Here is an 18,747-nt window from a genome sequence, read left to right as displayed (position 1 = left end):
TGCTGCAAGGGATGGTGTGAGTATGGATGTTTCAATGTACTTTCTGTATTATCTGTATCTACCTTACTGTGTGACTTTGCTAAATGTATTAATAAATTATTTATATGTAAATGAGTTCCTATAGTGTGAGTGTTGTACCTGTGCGCATCGGTGTTTCCAATTATATAATAATTTTAATAATACTGGGGCTGATCTTGGGACAAGAACCTGTCAACTAGGAATTTTTATTCATAATCTATAGATCAAGCTACAGAAGGAAGAGGGTCAGTAGTCTCCTGTGAGCGGCGACTATTTTTGGATGCTGTTTTTCACAGTACAGGAACACTATTCCCCTTCATTGTAGCTATGACTGTAGGGGGAGTATTGTTGTGGGGAGCATCAGACAGATCCTTTTAGAGAAGTGAGAGTATCAGCCTGTGGCACCTGTGGTCTCTGGCAATAACTCTCCTTTTGTGGTTTATTTCCTGCCATAGGAGGACCTGAGCTGAGACCTGAAAGATGGAGACCAGGGAAGTCCATTCTGTTTGGCATAGATGGCTCCAGGAAACAACAGTCCAGGTGGGAGCAGAGCAGTTGCAAGCATCCCTGAGAAACTGTTCAGTGAGAGCTTTGAGTCCAGCCCTCCTGACTGGAGACAGGTCCTTCCTGTATTAGGTGGAACTGGGTTACCAAGAGAAGGTTCCTGACCACCTGTGTGTTCAGGGGGCAGGGGAAGATAGCTGCTTGCTGGATAGGGAAGTTAATATCCGGGGCAGGGTGTAATATGTCCTCCCCAGAGTAAGCTTGGATCCAGGTGGTTACTAGAGCAGGGGTTCACAAACTTTTTGTACTGGTGATCCCTTTCAGGCAGCAAGCATCTGAGAGTGACCCCATTATTAATAAAAAACAGATTTTTATATTTAGCACTATTTTAAATGCTAAATTTATAATCCTATTGTTTAAAATGAATTTACCTTTTCTAACCACTTTTAAAGTAATGATAAAACACATTTTTATCGAATTATTGTTAAAATAGGAAAAAATGTTTAACTAGTTACTGTTTAATACTGGGGTGGGCGGGACACAAAGAAACTTTGTCAATATCATTTTTCACTGCAGACTTAGCGCCCCATTGCCACCATTACTTCTGTTCTGCTGCTGGCAGAACTCTGTACTAGTAACTCTCCTGTAAAAAGTGATATTAAGAAAAATACAAATCTCACTCTTCACAGTAGATTTGCTAGGTGGCTGGGAGTCTGTGAAACATGATATTCACAAACATGCAAATATCACTTTTCACAGTAGACTTAGTGCCCTTGTGGTGGGGTGACCACCTAACAAAGTACTAGGAGGTATTAAGGTGGCCAGGTTGGCTAATTAACTCTACAGGCTGCATCTGGAGGAGGATCCAGGGAGCAGGGATTAATTGGAAGAAGGCTCACCTGGGCAGGAACAGGAGGGCCCAGTGTAAAGTCCAGGAGCTGAAAGCAGAGGGAAGCAGCTACAGGAAGGCAGGGAAGTAGATTGCAGCTGCTTCCTGAGTGGAGGAAGTTGGCAAACCTAGAAAGCAGGGAAGCCAGATAAGTAGGAAGCAGCAGCAGTAGCAGCAAGGGGTAAGACCATGTGGAGATTTTGGCTGCTTGTTACAGGGTCCCTGGGCTGGAACCCAGTGTCTAGGGCAGGCCTGGGTTTCCCTACCGGCCACTGGGAAGTGGCAAGGCATTGGAGATAGTAGCTAACAGGTCTGAAAGGACTTTGAATTCCCCTATTGGCAAAGTTTCTTTGTGACCCCTCCAGAGAGCCTCAGGTGAGTCCCCCAGCTTGTGCACCACTGGTGTAACCCACCTCAGCCCCCCTCACCTGGCAGAGGATGGTTCTGCCCTGACTCGTGACCTCCTGTAATAACCTTGTTACCTCCTTAGTGGTTGTGACATCCAGTTTGAGAATGCTGATGGTTATCTGCTCAGTGATTTATTAGCAGCTTTTTAATGTAGTTTTTGTCAATAGCCCCATGTAGATGTTACCTGTCAGCTCTATGTTCTTGGGGAACCAGGGCGCAGTACCCAGCCTGTTTGACTCACGGAAGACCTTCCTTCCCTGCCCACCCTCTGCTTGAATCAAAATGGATCAGAAGAAAGACTTACAAAAAACAATGAAAAAGTGATGGAAGACACACACCTGGCAGGATTAAGGAAACTTTCTCTAGTCTCATTTGCATCAGAGATTGGACAGGGAGGCATCTCTATTAGCATACAGAATGGAGAGCAGAAATTCCAAGGCAAGAACTGCACGGAATGGTTAGTTCCTATTGTCTAGCCTAAACAAAACAATTTTGGTATTCTCCTTTGAGCCATCAGTTTACCAATAAACAAATCTAGAGTTCTCCCTTGAACCATTTGTTCTTTCCCTACACAAACCTCTACCCATGCTCAAGTAAGCATTCTGATGCCTGGATCCAAAATCTGCATCAGTTCCATCAGGACTTCATCTTCTTCTGAATGATTGTGCTGGGGGCTCTGCCTGTCAGTCTGGACCCCCAGCTACCACCACCACCTGGGACCCTTGATGGAGTGGTGAGAACCCAGCGCACACTCTCTCTCTCTCTCTCTTTCAGTACAGTCTTCTGACTCTGACTTGTGTGATCAGTTATAGTTTTCTAAACCTGACTTTTATAATCAAATTTAAGTTAGATTTAATATTATAATTGTTTTGTTTGGCTCCCCTATGGTTATTACTTGGCAATAAATAACTTTCATGGTTAAGCTGGTTGCTTCTCTCTCTCTCTCCCCCACTCATGGGTGTGTTTTGGCTTCCTCATTTGCTCTGCAGCAACGCTCCTCATACCTAAGCTAAAGATCCCTGTGTGATGGTGCACCCCATAAGTCTTCATGGAAATATGCTTATGAATGTATATATATGACACAACTGGAATATGTTTTATGCTACATATGCCATGTAACATATCTCTGTAAAGGTTATGATCTAATGAATCTATTCATCCTATTTGTATGCATGTATCATTGTTGTATTCAAAGTTATGAATATTGGCTGTGTACTTGGTTGATTTCTAAGTGGCCTTAGTAAAGCATTTGGTCAGCTTCTTGAGAAAGGAATGTGCAAAGTAAGTGCCCAATCAAGAAACACTTAAAGGACAATTGAATCTTGGAAAGCTCCAATCCACACAAGAAGTCTAATGGCTGCTGCCTATAAAAACTGGGTCATGCATGGACATGTGACTTCCCCATGTGACTCCAAAACTCCATCTTGGAGCTGGACTTTGCATAGGAGAGGGGAGGGGGTCTCCACCCACATGAGAGTCTATTTAAACCCCTGGGAGTCCCCTCCATTTTGTCTTCAGCTGGCTCAAGAACTAGCCTCTCCACCCCCAAGGATAGGTGAAAGAAATGAGAACAAAGGACAGTAACTACAGGGGGGGTGAGTGATTGCTGGACCGAGACTAGTCTGTAAAAGGAAGTTTACTGGAACACCACTGAGGGTGAGATTTTTGTCTGTATTCAGTTTTCTTACTGTATTAGACTCAGACGTGTTTTGTTTTATTTTACTTGGTAATTCACTTTATTCTGTCTGTTACTACTTGGAACCACTGAAATCCTACTTTCTATATTTAATAAAATCACTTTTTACTTATTAATTAACCTGGAGTATGTATTAATACCTGGGGGGGGGCAAACAGCTATGCATATCTTTCTATCAATGTTATAGAGGGTGAACAATTTTATGAGTTTACCCTGTATACGCTTTATACAGCGTAAAATGGATTTATTTGGGGTTTGGACCTTATTGGGAGTTGGGCATCTGAGTGTTAAAGACAGGAACACTTCTTAAATTGCTTTCAGTTAAGTCTGCAGCTTTGGGACACACGGTTCAGACCCTGGGTCAGTGTTGGAGCAGACTGGTGTGTCTGGCTCAACAAGACAGGTGCTAGAATCCCAAGCTGGCAGGGAAAGCATGGTCAGAAGTAGTCTTGCACATCAGTTGGCAGCCCCAAGGGGGTTTCTGTGATCCAACCCATTACCCTGCAGTGCCCAAAAATCCTGTGGGGTTTGCTTATCAAGTGGGTTACTACCAGAACAATTGTAACATGAAAGTGGGGATAGGGATGTGCTGAACCTGGGGCATATGAGGGTGGCAGCTTGAAAGTGCTGCTCAACCCAGCCTACTGAGTCCAGGGACATATAAAGGATCAGCGTGGGAGTGCTGATTAATCTGGTCCTCTCAGACACACTCTGTTAATGTGTGTGTGTTCGTCTGATTCTGGGACTGGACACTCCATTGGGAGGGAACTTGCAGAAGTAGAGCTCTGTCTGACAACACGATAGAATTACAGAAACCCACTCCCCAGAAGAGTAACCCTAATAAATGAGCATACCCCAAAGTAATGGGCAAATCTGCTAACAGAGGGGGTGGGATCATGTTAGCTACATGGTGTTAAAGTGTTGGGGATTGACCAGCTAAGTGACCCATCATTGTTCACTGTGTCTCTGTTAATCTAGTGTGTGTGCTGTAGTGTGGATGGGAGCTGGAGGGCAGGACCTCACAGCACAGGTTTTTGGGTAGTGATAGCTTTTTTTTGTGTGTGGTTATTTGCTGTGCTTGCAGAGGACTCATCCAAGCCAGTGGAGCAGCCCAGCCACAGGAGGAGCGGGAAGGACAAAACCTGAGCAGCCTGGACATCCCACTTAGCAGTAGAGCTGAGTAGCCCAAGAGTCTTGCCTGGTGGTGACAGCAGAGGGGGAGGAGCAGGTGACAGTTTTCCTTACATTATGACTCTATCAAGTGTCTGAATAGCCACAGCTCTCCCTGGGAGCAGGGAGATGCTTTTTGTTTGCATGGGATGGGTTAGGGATTAGGGGTGAGGGTCAGGGTTTAGGGTTGGGGTAGGAGTAAGGGTAAGGGGGCTGGGGTTGAGGGGGAGGAGTTTCGGGTTAGGGGTCAGGGGGAGGGTTGGGTTAGGGTTAAGGGTCGGTATAAGGGGTCAAGGTGTCAGGGGTAGGTGTTAGGGTCAGGGGTCGGGGTGAAGGGGTTAGGGTTGGGTTAGGGGTCGGGGCCGAGGGAGAGTGGAGAGGGTAGGTTTAGGGGGTTAGGGCTAAGGGCTTTAGAGGCCTTAGGTTTGGGGGTAGGGGGCTTGGGGTTAAGGGGTTGGGGGTTAGGGGTAGGAGTTAAGGGGTAGGGTTGGAGTTTAGGGTTGGGGGTTGGGGTAAGGGTGAGGGTCAGTGTTAGGGTCTGGGGTTGAGAGATTAGGGTCAGGGTTTAAGGTTGGAGTTGGGGTCGGGGTCTTGGTTACAGGTAAGGGGTAGGGTTTAAGGTTGGGGTTTAGGGGTCAGGATCAGGGGGAGGGTGAAGGTTGGATGAGGGTTAGGGTCGGGGTCAGGGGTGGGGTAAGGATGGGGTCAGGGGTTGGGTTAGGGTTTAGGGTCAGGGTTGGGGGTTAAGGGATAAGGGTTAGGGTGAGGGATAGGGTCGGGGGTTAGGGTTGGGTCAGGGGTAGGGGGTAGGTTGGGCATTGGAGTTTAGGAGTCTGGGCAAGGGGGAGGGCAGGGTTAGGGTTCAGGTGTAGGGTTGGGGTTAGGGGTCAGGGTTCGGGTGAGGGTGAGTGTTAGGGTCAGGGCAAGGGTTACGGTTAGGGGTACAGTTAGGGTTTAGGGGTTAGGGTTTAGAGTTAGGGTAAGGGATCAGGGTTGGGTTTAGGGGTTAGGGGTAGGTCAGGGACAGGGTCAGAGATTGGGGGTAGGGTTAGGGAAGGGTTAGGGGTTAGAGTTAGGGTTAGGGGTTAGGGGAGGGATAGGATTCGGGTAAGGGGTGGGGTTAGGGGTTAGGGTTATGGTTGGGGTTGGGGTAAGGGGCTTAGGGTGAGGGTCAGGGTGAGGGTTGGGGTTTTGGGGTTAGGGTGGGTTAGGTTTAGGGTTAGGGTTTAGGGTGAGGGGTAGGGGGTAGGGTTGGGTTTATGGTTGGGTTTAGGGTGAGGGGTTAGGGTTGGGGTTTGGGGGTTAGGGGTTAGGGGTTAGGGCGAGGGCTAGGGTCCGGGGTTAGGGGTTAGGGGTTGGGGTGAGGTTGGGGGTCGGGGTCAGGGGTAGGGGTTAGGGTTAGGGTCAGGGTGGGTCAGGGACAGGGTGGGTTAGGGTTAGGGTGAGTGTTTAGGGTGAGGGTTGGGTTTAGGGTTAGGGTTTAGGATTAGGGTTTAGAGTTAGGGCGAGGGTTAGGGTTAGGGGTAGGGTAGGGTTAGGTTAGGGGTAGGGTGAGGGTTCGGGGTTAGGTGTTGGGGTGAAGGTGAGGGTAGGGGTTAGGGTGAGGGTTTAGGGTCAGTGTTGGGGTTTAGGGGTGAGGGTTGGGTTAGGGTCAGGGGTTGGGGTTTAGGGTAGGGTTAGGGTTTAGGGTGAGGGCTAGGGTCAGGGTCAGGGCTAGGGTCGGGTTTAGGGGTGAGGGTGAGGGTTAGGGTCAGGTTCAGGTTTAGGGTTGGGGGTTGGGGTGAGGGTAGGGGTTAGGAGTTGGATTAGGGGTATGGGTTAGGGTGAGGGGTAGGGGTAGTGTTCGGTGTAGGTTGAGGGTTCGGGTTAAGGTTAAGAGTTAGGGTTAGGGTGAGGGGTAGGGGTAGGGTTGGTTAGGGGTAGGGTGAGGGGTTAGGGGTCAGGGGGTAGGGGTGAGGGTCAGGGGGTAGGGTGAGGGTAGGAGTTAGGGTTTAGGGTTTAGGGGTAGGGTTAGGGTGGGGGTGAGGGTCGGGATTAGGGGTAGGGTTTAGGGTCAGGGTCAGGGGTTAGGGTTGGGTTTAGGGTCAGGGGTGAGGGTCAGGGGTGAGGGTCAGGGTTAGGGTTTAGGGTTAGGGTTAGGTGAGGGTTTAGGGTCAGGGTTAGGGGTTAGGGTTGGGGTCAGGGTTAGGGGTTAGGGTTGGGGTGAGGGTCAGGGTTAGGGGGAGGGGAAGGGGTAGGTGTTGGGGTGAGGGTGGGGTTAGGGGTAGGGATAGGGTTAGGATTAGGGGTTAGGGTTAGGGTTTAGGGTCGGGGGTCAGAGTGGGGGTTAGGGGTAGGGTCAGGGTGAAGGGTCAGGGTTAGGGGTGGGGTTGGGGTGAGGGTTTAGGGTTAGGGGGTTGGGGTTGGGTCAGGGTAGGGGTTAGGGGTCAGGGTTAGGGTTAGGGTTCTTCTTGCTAAAAGACTGCAGAAAGACCACTGCAGTCTTTTAGCAAGAAGAAAAAAGTGATGAAGAGTCCAAGTCTTCCTCTTCCTCCTTCTCCACCTCTTTTGTTTGAGGAAGGTGTAAATGAAAATCTCAGTTTTACAAGTCCAATTTCCCCTTGGACTTTGGTGGACTTTAGGTGTGAGTGTGCCCACTCACACCTAAATATGGCAGTTTTAACAGCAGAGACAACTCCTTGACAGGAATTAATGAATTTGCATCATCATTTGGGACCTCAGATATTGACAGTGTACTCATAGACTGCTTCACAGGAGGGTATGATGGCTATTTAGCAATCCCAGCTAGCTTGCCCAGACAGGCAATCAGTGTCAGTTTTCCCAGGATGCCAGAAGGTTTTTACTGTCAAGAAAATGGAATCCTGGACCAAGGGGAGAATTCTGTAAATCCAGGGCCAGATGGAGATGCACTAAGGGTGGGTTCACTGGCTGCAATAAAGCCACGATCAGTAGGGATTCTGAAAAGGCCTCAGACCTTGGCCATTCCAGATGTTGTCACAGGATATTGTCCAGAAAGTAGCAGGAGAAGAAATGTAACCTTCAGCCAACAGGTAAGGGGAGAAAATATCTCCAGAAACAATGTCATGACCATGTAATTTGAACATTCATTTAATCTCTTTAAATAGTTTTACCTTTTATTTAAAAATGCTTAAATATATACTTTTATCATAATGACTGACTTTTTTTTGTTTGTCTATGCACACTTGTGATTAAGGGCTCTTTGTAACAGCTTGTTTATGAAAGCTATGATGGGAATACAATATATGAACTCATCATATGAGTCTATTAATAAGAGGGAGAGGATTTAGGGAACAAACATTTGTAAGAGATTGCAGGAAATTATTTATGACTCGGACTCTCTGCCAGGGAATAATGTGGGCCTTTTCCCTCATTATTTCCTCAGACAATATCACACAAGGTGTAGAGGCAAATTATCTGCACCAGCATTTCTGAGGTTAATAATGTTAGCCACAATTGTTTCACAGCCCATGAAATGATAACCAAAGTAATGGTGGGTGGAGGTGTGTTTTGCTGTGACCATCCCCTCAAGAAGATTACTACCCATGTTCTCATCAGGGAAAGTGAGATTTTCCAGCTCCTGGGAAAAGACTGTCCCCAAACCTAGTGGTTTCTACAGGAGGAATCTGCAGGAGGCCAGGGACCTCTGTATGCTGGTACATAACGGGAGCAGAAATGAGGCAACTGTCCTGTTATGTATGTTTATTTTGCTATCTTTTGACCCAGTTATACATTTTGTGTTTTGAAACATGTTTAACATAGATATTTTTTGCTATCATATTTCTGTTTTCAGGCTCGTGAATGAGCTCATTTTGTATAGGGGAACGCATTCGGCAGCCCTTTGTAAACATGAGCCAATCTCAGCCAAAAATAGCCTGAGGTTAGCAGGTGCAACACCCATGTAAATCTTTTGGCAAAATTCAGGAGTGAAATAAATGGTGGTGTAAATTACTGCTAGATGTAAGTTGGTCTTAAAAGGTGCAGGAGGGAATAGGAAGTACTTTAACGTGCACCAACTAGACATTCAGTAGCTGTGCAAAATGAGTGGAATTTACCACTATGAGTAAAATCCTAGCTTTCCTGCCTTCAGTGGGGCCAGGATTTCACTCCATTGTGTAGAGAATGGTAGGAAAAGCAACTAACATGAGTGTGTAAATTAAAGGAGGTCCTTTTGTCTGCACCACCCCTAGTATTCCTGCGGCCAGATGCAGCCCTGTTGTGAGTACAGCTCCTATTCACTTCAGTTGGATTCATGTCCACTTATGCCAGTACTAAATTTGGTTCCCAAAGAAATCCAAAAGAGTGAAAGATACTTGTTTCAAATCCACTGAAAGCCAGAACAGTGCACAGAACACTACTTTGCATTTTATGATTAACTTATTTACTCCATTGCTTGCATTCCCACTGAATCTAGATTCATCTTTATTCTCAATGTTTACTTTTTATGGCAACACTCTCAGTGACCGCAAAGAAATGTAATATAACACAGCTTTGTTTTTATGTTGTTTTCTGATTTGGAGTTCTTATGGTGCAGGTTGCTAATATTTTGCTGAATGGTGTGAAGTATGAGAGTGAGTTGAATGGATCAGGTGAGATGTCTGAGCAATCACTTTCCATGAAACTTCTTTGTTCAACCATCTGCCACATGCCCAAGACTCTGTGTAATCTCTGCATCAACCACTTCTTAGGTAAACCTGCACAGTGTCATGTTGTTTTTACCATGAAAGTAATCATATTTTCCTTCAGAAGAAAATGGTTTAAGAATCAGTTTAGATTAATATTTTAAAGTGTTTGATCTATTGTGGTTGTCCCTTGCCTAGGACTACTGACTAACTGGGTCCTAATTTTCTCCACGGAGGTGACTGATAGTATTCCAAACTCCAGAAAGTCTCTTATGTTTCTTCTATAACTAGAATATTTTCTGCCAGAAATGAAGAATGCACATTTATTTTTACCAAGAAAATAATTCCTTGTTTATATCAGCACTAAGGAAACCTTCCTCTGATTAGGTATTGAGTATATATACTGGGACACACAAGAAACTGAACTAGGAGCAGAATTTATAAATTTAAATTTTTATCATTAAAAATTAGTTTACAAATTAGCCTCCTTTGACATTGTCCTCTTGTACTGGACTTCTTATTGAATGAGTTTTTACCTGCTAAGAGGCCTCTAAGGGCATTTCTAGATGAAACTCACTGCGCAGTAAACTGGCGTGTTAATCTTCAGAGCTCCAGTGTGCCATCCACTAACTGTCCATTCCCTAGGGAACTCTTCATGTGGACCCCGCGCACAGACTGTTAATGTGCAGTATGCTGGAGCTCTGTAGATTTATACCTCATCTTACCACACAGTGTGTGTTCATTTAGACATGCGGTAAGGATAACGATGGGTGATACTTTCTTTTATTTGTGCCAGGGACGCTCTCATGTGAGTCGACACAGGGTTCAACTCTCTTTCTACTCCTGTTCCATGTGTACATGAGGCTCCCTAAGAAAGATTGTAAGAGACATGGGCTGTGGTGTTTTCAGTATTCTGATGGCAATCAGCTCTACACCACCATCACCTTCCATCTATTAATGCAGTGGCCAAGTGACTGTCGAAGGCTTGATGGGTCAGGCTCAGTCTAGAGAAGACTGAGTTAATATTAATAAGTTGGCAGAAGGAACCAGATGAACTGTTGCATCATCATCCTTGAGTGAGGGAGTACAGCTACCATTTGCAACATGCATTCGCTGCTATGGAATTTTATTGAACCAGAGGATGCTGCTGGAGTCCCAGGTAGTCGCCATAACTAAAAGCACTTTTCCCATCTGATTTTGGAAAGATCAGTGCAGCCATCTCTCTCAGACCTTATTACACTAATCCATGTCTTTGTCATGTCAAGACTAGACCACTATGATGTGCCCTATGTGAAAGCTACATCTTGAATCCACTCAGAAACTAAAGCTAGTTCAGAATTCTGTAACCCATTTGTAGTTTCTCTTGCTCTGATCAGTGCTCTGACCAGTGCAATCTGCCTTTAGGGATTCCAGGTGGTGTTCAAGGGGTAGGTTTTAACCTTTAAAATGCTGACTGACTTTGATGCAGATTATAGTATAGAGCGAGAGACAGTGTCTCAGGTAACTCCCATGATAAGGGCAACCTGTGGAGTGTATTATAGAATGTTACACCATTTGTTTACTGCTGGGATTTCTAAAATATGCAAGAGCACCCAGAGCTTGGAGTGGGAGCTTAAAGATGCCATTCAAATTTAAATAAATAAATATTGCTTCTGGCTTCTTCTAGGTTGGCTCTCGTTTGAGGGAATGTTGCTGTTCTACACAGACTTCATGGGAGAAGTGGTGTTTCAAGGCAATCCTAAAGCCCCTCACAACTCTGATGAATATCAAAAGTACAATGCTGGGGTCACCATGGGCTGTTGGGGAATGTGTATCTATGCATTCAGTGCTGCATTCTATTCAGGTATTAAGTAGAACTTTCTCCCATACTGCTGAGAGAAGAACAAACTGCCTCTGAAAAGCTGCTTCTGCAGTATAGAATGTTGTTTTGGGCGTGGCATTTATATTGCAGATTAGTGTACTAGTTGAAGGTTTTTCTGCCCTAAAATCTTTTTTTTTTAAATTAGCAGTTCTTGTCTGTCTATATACTATCTCTGTTAGTTAATACTTGTTAGCATTGACAGCACAGAAACCCAACAGTCTAGTCACAATAAAAAAGTTGCCATTGTATAGCACTGTTCATAAAGTAATGCACAGCTTCACAAGGCTCTTGTGAGGTAGGTGAACTGAGGTATGGGGGAGTTTCACACTTCATAGCTTGTGTAAGCTGAGCATTTTGCACGCACCAAGAGTTCCTTGCCTCCCTCAATTTTCCCACATAAGCTCTCTGTATGCTACCATCCCACCTGCCTCTACTGCAGGGACTTCCTGTAACTCCCCTGCGGCTGTTAAGGATTCTGTGTGCCCTGCATTCACACACCCACACACCCTGTGTACAGGGAGCATTCATCCCTCTTTCCCTATGCACAGGGAGCATTCATCCTTCCGCCCATATGCACAGAGACACAGTCCCACATGCAAAGTGGGAAATGTGGCTATGAAATTACTGTAATGTGTGTACACAACTGATTGAAAAGCTGTACTGAGTAGTTATCAAGTATTTCCTGCCAAACTGGGGTTCCACAGAGGTCTGTCCTGGGTCCAGTACTAGTCAATATTTTCATTAATGACTTAGATAATGAAGTGGAGAGGATACGTATAAAATCTGAAGGTGACATCAAGCTGGGAAGAGTTGTAAACAATTTGGAGGACAAGATTAAAATTCAAAATGACCACGACAAATTGCGGAACTGCTCTGAAATCAACACGATTAAATTCAGTATAACAAATGCAAACTACTGCACTTAGGAACAGGGCCACCCAGAGGTGGGGGGGAAAGTGGGGCAATTTGCCGTGGGCCCCACAGGGGCCCCACGAGCCGCTCCAGGTTTTCAGTGGCACTTTGGTGGTGGGCCCTTCACTTGCTCTGGGTCTTCAGCGGAGGGTCCTTCAGTGCAGTGGAAGCCTCAGAGCGAGTGAAGGTCCCGCCGCTGAAGTGCTGCCAAAGCCTCGGAGCGCCGCCCCTTGAGTACAAGCACCGCCGCAAGCGGCGGGAAAAAAAAGAAAGAAAAAAGCCTCTATCGGCAGCAGCTCTACCGCCACCGCTTCATTCTTCGGTGGCAATTCGCTGGCGGGTCCTTCCTTCTGAGAGGGACCCACTGCTGAATTGCCGCCAAAGACCCAGCCCTGCCCCAGGCCCCCTGAATCCTATGGGTGGCCCTGCTTAGGAAAGAAATATCAAATGCACAAATATAAAATTGGGAATAACCGTCTAGACAGCAGTGCTGCAGAAAAGGAACTGGGAGTTATAGTAGGTCACAAGTTTAATATGAGCCAACTGTGTGGTGCAGTTGTGAAATAAGTTAATATAATTGTGGGGTGCATTAACAGGAGTACCCTATGTAAGACTGAGGGGGAACCTAATAATAGTCTTCAAATATGTAAAGAGGATGGTGGTCAATTGTTCTCAATGTCCATTGAATGTAGAGCAAGAAATGTAATCAGTTAAATCTGCAGCAAGGGAGATTCAAGGTAGATATTAGTAAAACCTTTTTAACTATAAAGGATAGTTAAGTACTGGAATACGTTACTAAGGAAGGTGTGGAATTCCCATCATTAGAGGTTTTTAAGGACACGTTAGACGACTACCTCTCAGAGATGGTGTAGGTATGCTTGGTTCTGCCTCAGCACAAGGCGGTGGACTAGATGACCTCTTGTGGTCACTTCCGGCCCTACATTTATACGATTCTATGTATTGGTAGGATAGACAGAGATGAGTTAGGACTACTGTTATGCTGGAAGACATTAATGGGTACCATCAATCAGTTGTTTGATCTAAAACAATTGCAGGGGGGCTTAAAATTGTGGCTGTACTAAAGAGCTGGTAGGGCTTCATGTGGCCCCTATTCCCTCCTTTCAGCTTCCTGATTTTCCCAAAAACCAAGTGTGTTCTGGCCATTGATACCTTGAATATTTCCTGAAATTGAATAGCTGATTCAGCTAATATTTCCCCTCCTGGAGTTTGCTTTGTTTAGCCCAAACAAACCTTTTTACTGGCCCACCCGCAGCACAATCAGTCCTTCCCTAGCTAGCAGGGTTTCACAAATCAGTCCATCTGCCCATCACAAGGCTCCCACTGTCCTTCTAGCCCTCAGAAAATCTCCCAGCGTTTCCTGCTCTTTCTAGGGTTCTCTCGTAGACTTTCCACCTGGCTATGGGGAGAACTCCCCTCCAGATCATATCCTGACCTTGAATCTCACCTTAACTAAGACTAGGCAACCCCCCCCTTTTTTAAAAGCAGGTGAACTTCAATCTGTATTCATCTGATCCCAGGCCTATGATCTCATTTTGTTTACATGCTTCCTATGGTCAAGGTTTCATCTACCATTTCTGTCCCGTGCATCAGGGGAAAACCAGGCACAGGTGGTGCTGTGTCCATACTCCCTTAAAGGGGCCTGCCCACCCTGTGACATTGAGTAAGGGTAATCTAGCCCTATAAATTACTTACCATGTGAAATATGTATATTTTTTGGTTACTCACCTGCATGGAAAGCCAAACACACTTTGAGACAGCTTTCCTATATGCTCAGTCCCATTAAATAAGAGAATTGATCTGTACATCACTTATTACAAATAGAAATAGTCCAAGATAAAACAGTTCCAATTAAGTGCTATTCATGATACTAATTCCTCTCAAATAATCTCTTAAAGCCCAATTCTGCCAACCTGTTTCAAACTGATAGCACCTTACCTCACAAGAAATGCCACTGATTTCAACAGGACTACTTGCAAAGTAATGCATTACTCAGCATGAAGAAAGATGGTGGAATCTGGCCCCTATTTATCAATCACTTCTCCACTAAATATCTTACATTTCATTCATAGTCCTGTTAAAGTTGTATCCATAAACCACAGATTAATAATAGACAGGGTTCAGAAAACATGGGAGGGATATACACCTTAAAAGCCTTAATGTGGGTAAAGCAAAGATAGGCCATTCTTCAGTTCATAATTACCTTCTTAACATGCTCTTTGTGAAAGGTCTTGCTCTGTGTGACCTGAAAAGCTGACAGTACCAGGAGCTGATCACTCCAGCCTTATACAGTATCACACATGCTAACTTTACAAGTATTTGGCTTAAAGTAGACTTCAAAACAATTGGCAAAAATAAAAATTATGACATCAGATTAAGAAAAAGAAATTTAATATCTCACAAGTTCCCTTTACTGTTTGTGGAAAGTTATTTCCCATAATTAAATAAACCAATAATTCTAATGCTTTGACAAGGTTAAAGACCAGGGCAACTGGGATGTAGTCACAACAGAAGGTTAAAAAAATAAACAGCATCTGTTTATATATTTCTGTGCAATTTATTCTCTTAAATTCTATTTTACAGCCGCACTAGAAAAGCTAGAAGAATACTTCAGTATTCGCACCCTGTATTTCATAGCATACCTTGCTTTTGGACTTGGTACAGGCCTGGCCACACTCTCCAGAAATATCTATGTGGTTTTATCTCTATGCATAACTTACAGTATTCTGTTTTCAACACTCTGCACACTCCCTTATTCTCTGTTGTGTGACTACTATCAGAGTAAAAAGGTAAGTTTCCTATTACTACATGTTTTTAAACCATAACATGCAGAAGTTTCTACACTACTCACAGCTAAGACAACCTTCTGCCAAGACAGATCATGTTAAACTATACATTTTTGCTCCTTTTCTTTTTCTGCTGCACATACAGTCAGTTAGAATTAACTTGCTTAAAAATCTCTTTCTACTATGTGGCCAGTCCTGGGTAGAAAGGGAACTGAATCTTCTTCATCTCTATTGATTATCCTTTGCCCTTCTCCCCTTCCCAGCCTCTCTAATGCTTACTTGTTTTTCCTTCTCCCTTGCCCTCTCTTGCATATTGCTGAGAAGCTAAAGATTTATTTTAAGTTATTTTTTCATAGCTCAGTCTGTGCTGGCCAGGACACTATTAATGCTCCTTTACTGGTGTTTGGCAGAATCTGATCGGGAAGCATAAGAACATAAGAACAGCCATACTGGGTCAGACTAATGGTCCATCTAGCCCAGTATCCTGTCTTCCAACAGTGGCCGATGCCAGATGCTGCAGAGGGAATGATCGGAACAGGGGAATCATTGAGTGATCTGTCCCCCGTTGTCCAGTTGCAGTTTCTGGCAGTCAGAGAATTTGGGACACCCAGAGCATGGGGTTGCATCCATGACCATCTTGGCTAGTAACCACTGATGGACCTATCCTCCATGAACTTATACTTTTTTTAACCCAGTTATACTTTTGGCCTTCTGAACATTGCTTGGCACTGAGTTCCACAGGTTATTGATTCGTTGTGTGAAGTACTTCCTTATGTTTGTTTTAAACCTGCTGCCTATTAATTTCATTGGGTTACCCTGGTTCTTGTGTTATGTGAAGGGGTAAATAATACTTCCTTATTCATTTTCTCCTCACCACTTATGATTTTATAGACCTCTATTATATTCCCGCCTTAGTTGTCTCTTTTCTATGCTGAACAGTCCCAGTCTTTTTAAATCTCTCCTCTTATGAAAGCTGTTCTATACCCCTAATCATTTTGGTTGCCCTTCTCAGTACTTTTTCCAGTTCTAATACATCTTTTTTGGGATGGGGCAACCAGAACTGCACACAGTATTCAAGGTGTGGGAGTACCAAGGATTTATGTAGTGGCGTTAAGAGAGATTCTGTCTTTTATTAGCTATCCTTTTCCTAATGGTTCCTAACATTGTTAGCTTTTTTGACTGCCGCTGCACATTGAGCAGATGTTTTCAGAGAACTATCCATGATGACTTCAAGATCTCTCTCTTGAGCGGTAACAGCTAATTTAGATCCCATCATTTTGTATGTATAGTTGGGATTATTTTTCTAATATGCATTCATTAGTTATCAACATTGAATTTCCAAAGCCACACTGAGAACAGCGGAATGAATGAGCTAGAAATACCACAAGCAGTCAAGATTGAGTTGAGAACTAAGGGTGGGATCAAAAAAGATACATATGCACCTAAATCCTGTTTTTAGGTGCCTGAGTCCCCTTTTTAGAATCATAGAATATTAGGGTTGCAAGAGACCTCAGGAGGTCATCTAGTCCAGTCCCTTGCTCAAAGCAGAACCAACACCAAGTAAATCATCCCAGCCAAGGCTTTGTCAAGCAGGGCCTTCAAAACCTCTAAGGATGGAGATTTCACCACAATTTAGGCACAATTGTGATTCACAACCTCCTACTCAGCTGCCGCCTAACTTTGTAGGTACCTAACCTTGCTCATTGCATAAGTTTTAGCAGTAAGAGTTCCATAGGTGCCTATGTTTTTGCTACTGAGCATGCACACTGCTTCCTCACTCTTGGTGTCCAGGTGCATATCTCCTGCCTAAGCTCTGGAATGATTCACAAACTGAAGAAAATGGGTATTAAGGTGCATAAGTCATGTGCAGGGCCCAATCTGGTAGGCAGTCTCTTAGAACGCCTACTGGATCAGGCCCCACATGTGAGTTCACACAAAACAGCTGGGGTGGGGTGGGGAGGAGAGGAGGACAATATCCATTCTAACTTGTAGCCTAGTGGTTAGGGTATTTACCCAAGATGTGGAAGACTGACACTTCAAATCCCCTTCTGTCTGATGAGAAGAGATTTGAACAATGCACTATAGGCTATTCTGATGTGGGGCTCCCTCAGTATCTCCTATTTAAGTTGGCCCACTTTAATTAAATGATTGAATAATTAAATGTTAATTGGACTGAGAGAGTTAGAATGACTCTATAGCTTAGTGGTTAGGACACTCACTTGAAATGTGGCAGCTCCCTGTTCAAGTCCATTCTCCCCTTCAGGTAGAATCATAGAAATGTAGTACTGGAAAGGACCTTGAGAGGTAATCTAGTCCAGTCCTCTGCACTCATGGCAGAACTACATAATGACTAGACCAGGGGTAGGCAACCTATGGCACGTGTGCCGAAGGCGGCACGCAAGCTGATTTTCAGTGGCACTCACACTGCCTGGGTTCTGGCCACTGGCCCGGGGGGGCTCTGCATTTTAATTTAATTTTAAATGAAGCTTCTTAAACATTTTAACAACCTTATTTACTTTACATACAACAATAGTTTAGTTATATATTATAGACTTATAGAAAGAGACCTTCTAAAAACCTTAAAATGTATTACTGGCACGCGAAACCTTAAATTAGAGTGAATAAATGAAAACTCGGCACACCACTTCTGAAAGATTGCCGACCCCTGGCCAAGAGCATTCCTGACAGGTGTTTGTCTAGCCTGCTCTTAAAAACCTACAGTGATGGAGATTCCACAACCTCCCTAGGCAATTTATTCCAGTGCTTAACTACCCTGATAATTAGGAAGTTTTTCCCAATGTCCAACCTAAACCTCCCTTGCTGCAATTTAAGCCCATTACTTCTTGTCCTATCCTCAAAGGTTAATGAGAACAATTTTCCTCTCTCCTCCTTGTAACAACCTTTTATGTACTTGAAAACTGTTATCCTGTCCCCTCTCTCAGTCTTCTTCTCCAGACTAAACAAACCCATTTTTTTCCATCTTCCCTCATAGATCATGTTTTCTAGACCTTTAATCATTTTTGTTGCTCTTCTCTGTACTTTTCCCCAATTTGTCCACATCTTTCCTGTAATGTGATGCCCAGAACTGAACACAATAGTCCAGCTGAGGCCTTATCAGTGCAGAGTAGAGCAGAAGAATTACTTCTTGTGTCTTGCTTACAACACTCCTGCTAATACATCGTTTTTGTAAATGTTACACTGTTGACTCATATTTAGCTTGCGAGCCATTATGACATCCCAGATCCTTTTCTGCAGTACTCCTTCTTAGGAAGTCATTTCCCATTTTGTATCTGTGCAACTGATTGCTCTTTCCTAAATGGAGTACTTTGCATTTGTCCTCCTTGAATTTCATCCTGTTTACTTCAGATCATTTCTCCTGTTTGTCCAGATCATTTTAAATTTTAATCCTACCCTCCAAAGTCCAAAGCACATCCTGGGTTAGTACCTTAACCAATCAACTAAAGGTTATAAGGAAGCACCTTATCTGGCTGTTTTGTGTGAACTCGCATGCAGGTTTAAATTAATCTTATCCTGGCAAAAGCAGATGTTCTGAGAGGCCATCTATTGGACTGGGCCCCCGCACTCAATCTAGGCAGTTGAACACCTATCTTCTCCTGGTTAATTAATCACAAGCAGAGATAGGTGCCTTCCTACAGCCCAGACTTAGGCACCAAATGTCAAGAGTGGGTCAGGGCTTGGCATGCATCCTTCTCATAGACATCTCCCATGGGCTAGCTTAGGTGGCTCCCTGCCTAGCAGGCCTGGCTTTGTGGATTGCTTCTACGGTGCCTGTCTCTTCCCATTCATTGTATAGGAGGCTGGGTGCCCAACTCAGGCTTTGTGGA

The 18,747-nt window shown here is 44.5% G+C and overlaps 2 protein-coding genes across 2 annotated transcripts in view; both read left to right on the top strand.

Moving 5' to 3' along the window:
- The window catches only part of CCNDBP1 (cyclin D1 binding protein 1), a 111,387-nt gene extending 109,055 nt beyond the window's left edge, over positions 1-2,332 (top strand). The window contains exons 13-14 of the transcript XR_006573231.1: positions 474-558; positions 1,987-2,332. The gene's annotated coding sequence lies outside the window, so the exon portion shown is untranslated. The remainder of the gene's footprint in view (positions 1-473; positions 559-1,986) is intronic.
- A 4,854-nt stretch (positions 2,333-7,186) lies between these two features.
- LOC123348667 (proton-associated sugar transporter A-like) overlaps positions 7,187-18,747 on the top strand; it is a 29,355-nt gene continuing 17,794 nt past the window's right edge. The window contains exons 1-4 of the mRNA XM_044986262.1: positions 7,187-7,735; positions 9,238-9,391; positions 10,992-11,168; positions 14,700-14,905. Of these exons, the coding sequence (XP_044842197.1) occupies positions 7,511-7,735; positions 9,238-9,391; positions 10,992-11,168; positions 14,700-14,905 (762 nt within the window). The 5' untranslated portion in view covers positions 7,187-7,510. The remainder of the gene's footprint in view (positions 7,736-9,237; positions 9,392-10,991; positions 11,169-14,699; positions 14,906-18,747) is intronic.

This window comes from Mauremys mutica, chromosome 13, assembly GCF_020497125.1.
Source record: "Mauremys mutica isolate MM-2020 ecotype Southern chromosome 13, ASM2049712v1, whole genome shotgun sequence".
Taxonomy (NCBI): domain Eukaryota; kingdom Metazoa; phylum Chordata; order Testudines; family Geoemydidae; genus Mauremys; species Mauremys mutica.
This window is presented reverse-complemented; position numbering and strand designations above follow the sequence as displayed.